General features: G+C 38.2%; 1 protein-coding gene across 1 annotated transcript in view; it reads left to right on the forward strand.

Moving 5' to 3' along the window:
- The window catches only part of LOC107716883 (protein kinase C alpha type-like), a 94520-nt gene that overhangs the window by 51921 nt on the left and 34904 nt on the right, over nucleotides 1-7695 (forward strand). Inside the window, exons 5-6 of the mRNA XM_016523489.1 lie at nucleotides 5840-5996; nucleotides 7534-7668. Of these exons, the coding sequence (XP_016378975.1) occupies nucleotides 5840-5996; nucleotides 7534-7668 (292 nt within the window). The remainder of the gene's footprint in view (nucleotides 1-5839; nucleotides 5997-7533; nucleotides 7669-7695) is intronic.

Genomic DNA, 7695 nt, shown 5'->3' on the forward strand with positions numbered 1-7695 from the left:
CTTTATCCAGGATTCCGTGATAAACATAAAATCCAAGTTGTGAGATTAGTAAAAATCATTTAATAAGAAGGTCTTATTCACCAAGGAACGGGCATTTAATAATGCCATCTTCGGTGAGGAAATAATATCAGGAGATGAGGACGCTCTTTTCAGCGAGCGCAGATTTCCGTGAGTTACTCCCCGTCGTCGGGAGCCGAGGCTGATTCGGTGGAGACCGGCACGAGAACCAGGACTCGGGTGCAGGGGGAGAACAGGACGAAGCCACTGGTAGGCCAAATCCAGCGGGCGCCAGGCAGCTGAGCCGCCGCAAAATGACCCGTGGGAAGGATCCGAGAGAAAGCCAGCCCGCAGATGAGCTTTAAGCTTCACGATGTATCCTCCGCGTTTGCCTCGTTTCCTCCTTCGCTTTCTCAGCAGGATGCCGAGGGGCCACCGGCGGATACAATCCGGGATAACCGCCTGGAACGACTCATTCCTATTGCCAAAGGAGCAGTCCACATCCAAAGTGTAAGAGTTGGTGAATGTGTCCACAACTGAGTTGCGGATGTCCAAGTGTGCTTGACGGTTGTAGATTAAAAGTGTGTAGCAGTTTAAAGACAGAGCAGACAACCAGACAAGCAAACATGAGAGCAACAGACGGCATGCCGAATACACAGGCGCTATCTTGGATCCGATGACAGTGAGTGTCAGAATTAATTTGTCAACAGTGCAAAACATGTCAATGCTGTTCCATATCTGTTTCCCAAGGTGTCCTTCAGGGTTCTGTATTTGGTCCACTGCTCTTTATTTGCTATATGCTTCCACTTAGTCACATATTTTACCAGCACAACCTCAACTTTCAAGGCTATGCTGATTACAAACAAACGTTAACTTTTTTTAATGTCAACTGGACATTAGTTCCCAACTCTCTGCCCTGCTCCTTTCACAATGTCAAGATTTGAATGACCAGCAAATTCCTCAAAAGCACATAAAATGTATTGTTAGTCAAATGACTTATAAGTTGCTTCAGAAACTACCTGTAGTTTTTACCATAAAGTGTCTGCTAATGCTGATGGTGTTCAAGTTGACAATTCTCTCACATAATCTCTCCATGACCTTTTTACCTTTTGAATTCAAAACTCAACTTGAAAATGCATCTCTTTACATTGTGTTGCTATGGTTTCTAAATCCAGTTTTACCTGTTCTGTCCCAATACACTTGTATTCTTTTGTTAGTGCATGCTTTGCTTTCATTATACTGTGTGCTGTTTAGGAATGCACCATAATTGGGGACATCATAAAGGTAACATAAAGAAAAGCAAAAATATTGATCAAAAATATGAATAGAAACCAAATGAGCTGTAACAGTTAAGATAAAAGAATCATTGACATGGAAAATAATCATATATAATGTAAACATTAATTGTGCACACACTATATTACAGTTTAAATGTTATATTGCATATTCACAGTACATTTGGCACAAATGTGCTTGTACTTTATAAAAATCAGTTGAGAGTTTTTTTTTCTACATATCATAATTGTCAAAAAATAAAGATCATTACAGAATAATAATGAATAATTTCCTTTTTTCCCCTAGATAATCAATGTACAATATTTTATTTCATTTTTAGTTTGAGCCTCTTATTGTGAAGTCACACCACTTGGAGGAATGTGATGTAATTCATTTAAAATGATCTAAATTCATTCACATATAAATACAATACATTATTAGAGTGTGTGAAAAATTATACAGGTTGCAACAATGGCCATGCAAACTGTAAGCAGCATCCACAGCACATATATATAAACTGTGCCGTGGATGTTGCTTAAAGCATGCCAATCAGCAATGTGAATCAGTCCGTCAGTGAGCAGACAGTGGGCGGTCCGTTGTGACATTTAAAGGGGGGGTGGGGGTACAATGCTGTTTCATGCATTCAGAGTTGTTTACACTGTTAAAGAGTTGGATTATCATGCTAAGCATGGACAAAGTTTCAAAAAACAATTTGGACGTATGACAGAGTATTTCTGTGCCAAAAATCTTACTTCTGGGTTCGTACAAGTTTCGGAGAGTTTTTTTCGATCGTGGCTCTTAACGTTTGACGTAAACGAGGGTGGAACTCCTTATATGGGCATTTCTCCTGGACGAACGCACCCGCGCACGCATTGACCAGAGCAAGAGCGAGATCGCGCTCATCAACGCGCTTTATCCGGCGGCAGCGCTGCACGGGACTTGCTCGGGAAGAAAGTCTCCAATCCAAAGAAGTGTGTTTTTGGTTGTAAGGGAAAGATAACTTTGTTCAGCTTCCTAAAGAACCCAGCATTATGTAAACAGTGGATACAGTTTTTTTTCCCGGAGCAGAAACGGAGTTTAACTAGTGTGTTTGTTGATGAACGTTTTATAAACAAGGCCTAGTTCGACACTGGATTTGCACATCGTTTGATACTGAAAGATGGAGCGGTCCCAGCTATAAAAGATCCCGGTCATGATTCAGAACTACAGACGGCAAGTGAAACGGCATCAAATCAAATGTCTGTTTTGTTGGCATTCGGCGCCCAAGTGCTCGTCACTCTTTAGCTCCGCCCACGGCGCACCTCCAGGAGCTTGGCTTTTTCCAGAGAGAACCGTAAAGCTGTATCTTTCTTTCATAAATATGATAAAACTAAAGACTTTTTGGAGATATGAAGGATGCAGTACTGAGGTTAGTGTCGTTGTAGATGCTCTTTGTATTCTGTTTTTTCAAATAAATTCCAAACGCTGCTACCCTGATACTCTGTGTTGTGTTGTCACCAGTATATTACCCTTAAAACCTTACATTTTGTATGTATAGCATTTGTACAGCTGAGCTCCTGTATTATAGCATTGCTTTCAGTAGAAGAGCCTGAAGGCCCCGGTCAGATCCACACATTCAGAGTCTGGAGTGCTGGAGCTGCACCTGCAGAATCAGCCTGATTACAACGTGCCAGCTAACTGCACACACACACAGCTGCAGTGTGATTTAGTCTGTGTGACGTTCACTGGTTGAGGAAGAAAATGCCATTAGCAGAATGTCAGACTGATAAGTTCAAGAATAGATCACAGGCTGCATTCACACTCACTGTGTGAGTGTGCATGCATGCGCGAGTGCACTAATAGAGGGCTTTGTTTGCTTGTTGGCATACACATATGTGCTTATGAGTATGTACATGTACATGTATATGTTTATGTTAATGTAATGATGATGTGGTGTGTTATATCTGTAACAATTTTGCTTGCTAAATGTCACATAATTAAACATCTGCTCTGTTATATACCATGTAAAGCTTTAGGAGAGGTGAGAAGGAGTGACCAGATAGAGAAGAAACATATTTATACAAGCAGACCTTTTTGCTGCTTTGACATTGAATAAATTAATTTTATTCATATTGAATATAACACAATATAAATAAAGGTGACTTGTTTTGCTAGAAATATGTGTGTGCGTGTGTGTGTGTGTGTGTGTGTTAACTCTTTCTTTGCTTGAGTTTTAATTTTAAGTGTTCACAAGTTCACAAATCACAGTGAAAACATGTATAGTCACCTGCCAAAAAAAGTTGAGAATTCATGGATTAATTTTAAGAAAAACTGAGGAAATATATGATTGCATCAAATGTGGTAACACTTTTCAGTTTTCATTTGCTAGCATTAGTTAACATGAAATACAAATTAACAGTACTTCTTCAGAATTTATTTATCTTAGTTAATGTTAATCTCAACATTTAATAATAATTTTTTTAAGATCAAAAGTCGTATCTGTTAGCATTAGTTAAGGCACTGTGAACTAACATGAACATTAACTAATTAACTAACATTAATAAATATATTGTTCATTGTTAGTTCATGTTAATTAATGCATTATCAAAGTGTTACCATTAATATTGTCAATTCTATTCCAGTATGGCAATGTCCCTATACACAGATCAGCCATAATATTAAAACCACTGACACCACTGATGAAGAGAATAACATTGATTATATTGAATATATCAGATATATTAGGCAGCAAGTGAACAGTCGATTCTTGAATTTCATGTGTTGGAAGCAGGAAAAATGCAAAAGCAAGAAGATCTGAGTGACAAGATAGTGATGGCTAGACGACTGGGTAAAAGCATCTCCAAAATGGAAATCTTATTGGGTGTTTCCTGTATGTAGTGGTTAGGACCAAAAGTGGTGCAAGAAAGGACAACAGTTAATCTGGCGACAGTGTAATGGTGTGCCAAAGCTCACTGAGGTCCGTATACTGTAGAAATGCTTTACCGATTCTGGTGTGGAAGGAATAGAAATGCCTGGACAAAGCCCAGACCTGAAGCCAGCTGAACATCTTTGGCATAAATTGGAATGGCAAACGCGAACATCAATGCTTGACCTCACTGATGCTATTGTTTCTGAATGGCAGCAAATCCTTGTACAACATCTAGCAGAAAGGCTTTCAAGAAGACTGGAAGTTGTTATGAAAGCATGATTGTTTTGATGCTTTTGAAATTAGATTGTGAACAACAAGACACAAGGTTACAGGGAGGTCAGACACTCTGAGTGATGGGTCCTGGCTCATTGTTCCAGTTCATCTCAAAGGTGCTCAGTAGGACTTCAGGCCAGGGCCAAATTAAGTTCTTCCACACATGACAAAGTAATTTTATTTCTACATGGACCTTACATTTTAGACACAGGCATTGTCATTTTGTATAAAGACCCTCCTCAAACGGTTGCATCAAAGTTGGAAGCACAAAATTCTCTAAAATGTCATTGTGTGATCCAGCATTAAGATTTGGCACCACTGGAAGGGGATGTCCACATACTTTTGGCCATATTGTGTACTGTACTTCCATGTGATGTTTGAGTCTACATTGACTTTCACACACCTGGCTACATTTGAGCTGTGCCAGGCAAAATATTTCCTGGTCAGATGAGGTTTGTGCTGTGGTTATGTTTTTAGAATGCCACATCCTCAGAAATGAGGACCACATCTTTACATCCTTTCAGAAGCATATCTTGTCAATAGCTATCTTGCTGTTTGTTTTCTTTTTAACTGATTTATTGTTGCTATTATATGTTATTGTTGTATTTTCACTCTATTTAGTGTTCTTGGATTTGGAATTTATGGTTTGTGGTATTGTATGTGTAATGTCATTGCAATAAAGTGTTTTTAAATTGAATGAATGAATTTAAAGAGAGAGAAGCAAACACAGAGACATGTTGGGTCATTAAAGTGTAGGGCGCCTCCTACCTGTCAAACATAAGCAGTTCAGGCACTGAGGTAGTCAAATGTTGATATTTGCATTTTCAGACAGTGTGTTATGTAGTCTGTGTGAGTTCACAGACTAAAGTCCTTCGACAGATCCTCCACTATTTATTTATTAATTTATTGTGCCCCATGTTTTTCATTGTATTCAGTGATATAAATGTTAGTCGCACCACATGTTTGCATTGGCCTTGTTGGTTATGACATATTTAGATATTCAAAGTCTAACCTTTCTGTGGGTTTGAGTAAAGGAAATGTGTAGCAGGTCTTTTCGTGTTGTCTTATGCATTGTGTGTGTGTGTGTGTACCTGTTTTTCTATTCTGGTGGGGACTTAAATGACAGTATGACCCTGATCTGGAGTGTTTTGTACCCTGATTATGATACTTAATCCAGTTGCTAACATTCATAGTCAATTCATATTGCATATTAATTATCGTTTAAAGCCACTTCTTTATTATTATGTCACAGTTCATAGTTTATGTGGAGTTACGTTACCCTGAGACTTCAGTGTCATTACCTGCCCTCTGTTATTTACCTATGTTTTATTTATTTTATTAATACATGTTCTGATGTCATCTCTTATTTGGCATGTTGTGTTGCAGTTGGGGAAGGCAAGAACTTGATTCCAATGGACCCGAATGGATTGTCTGATCCATATGTAAAACTCAAGTTGATTCCAGACCCTAAACATGAGACGAAACAGAAAACGAAAACCATCCGTTCTTCCCTGAATCCAGCTTGGAACGAGTCATTTACATTGTGAGTCGCAACATTTAATTACAGCCTAATATTTAGGATTAATGTGTCATTGCTGTTAGTTTTACTGTATGTGCATACGCATTTTATTATTTATAGATTTTTACACAACATGGTATTACTGGCTCTATAAAATACACTTCCGTACAGGTATACTGTATCATCAATTTTAATATATGGCTTTTCTATAGAGTGACTTTCATATAGTAGATCTGTGTTCAAATCGATATAAGGTCCTAAGTTCAAATCATTGAATATAATCGGTGTGGGGGCACATTTAATTCTGTGATATGATCTGTACTATATGCTATTATAATCCGTCCCCCATCCCTATCCTTATTGGGTAAAGAATTGTTTTAATGGGCTGACTGCTGATCTATTTCTATGGTGGGGAAGCAGCCTAAGTGATAGGTGGTGGCAAAGAAAAGCACTAGAATCAGCACCATTTAGGTGCATACATTCAATCACATCTTATCCATTCAAACATATTTATGCAAATAACTTGACTGTGAACAAATCGTCATAAACACAGCAACTGATACAGTGATGCATCTGCACAGGTGGATGATGATGACATTGTAAATAAAAATGAAATAATTAAAGGTACACTATCTAATTGTTGGGGCTCTATCGGTTAATAAATAAAACCATGCTTCATGCAACAACAAAAAAAATTGTAGCTGGAGCTACTTCTCTCTGTTTATGGAAATGAAGGTCATGCAGGTACTAGGGTTCTCCAGCAGGGATTGTCCCGGCAGGTCTACATTTACATTTATTCATTTGGCAGATGCTTTTATCCAAAGCGACTTACTGTACATTTGAGGAATACAACAAGCGATTTACCATAAGATGGCAATAAACACGAGAAGTGCCTGTTATACAAGGTTTCACTCATCGTTCAAATTAGTAAAAGCTAGGACAGGAAGGGGCTCTTATTAGAGTCTCACCATAGTGATTTAGGATAAGACAAAAACACAATTTGTATTCATTATGTACTCGCTCATTAAATACATTTAGTTAATTAAAAAAAGAAAAAGTTACCTAGTGCACCTTTAAAATTCAGTAACGAGGAATTAATATTTGTGGAAATGTTTGCTTATATTCTACGCTTTAAATGTTTAACCAATGTGTGTCATCGTGTGTTCATAATGTGTGCCTAAAACTACATACATGAAGACAGTCTTTTTATAAAGATGAGACTCAACCTTTAGGTGTGAGATCATGTTCACATTTTGAAGGAATTTTTTTGCGAATCTTAAACTTTATCGTAATACCCTCACTATTTTAAATACTTAGGCTATTCAGTTTGTGTTTTCATGTTAATATTTACAATGAAAGTGATATAGTTAATAGTTACTATAAAAAATGTTTAGCTTCTCTTGAGTTTTCATTTGAATAATCTGGCCCCTGAGCAGCTGAAAAGCCCTTTTTTTAGAATATGATGGAGAGAGCACTAATGCAATGCTTCATCCTCCTGGTCCGTGTGTGTGTGTGTGTGTGTGTGTGTGTGTGTGTCTGTCTACCTGTCTGACTGTTCCAGTAAACTGAAGCCAGCAGATAAGGACCGTCGGCTGTCTGTGGAGGTGTGGGACTGGGACAGAACCACCCGTAATGATTTCATGGGCTCAATGTCTTTTGGTGTGTCTGAGCTCAAGAAATCCTCAGTGTGTGGATGGTAAGGATTTGTCTCTTTCTCACTGAC

This window comes from Sinocyclocheilus rhinocerous, unplaced genomic scaffold (genome assembly GCF_001515625.1).
Source record: "Sinocyclocheilus rhinocerous isolate Xijiao unplaced genomic scaffold, SAMN03320098_v1.1 scaffold59, whole genome shotgun sequence".
Lineage (NCBI taxonomy): Eukaryota > Metazoa > Chordata > Actinopteri > Cypriniformes > Cyprinidae > Sinocyclocheilus > Sinocyclocheilus rhinocerous.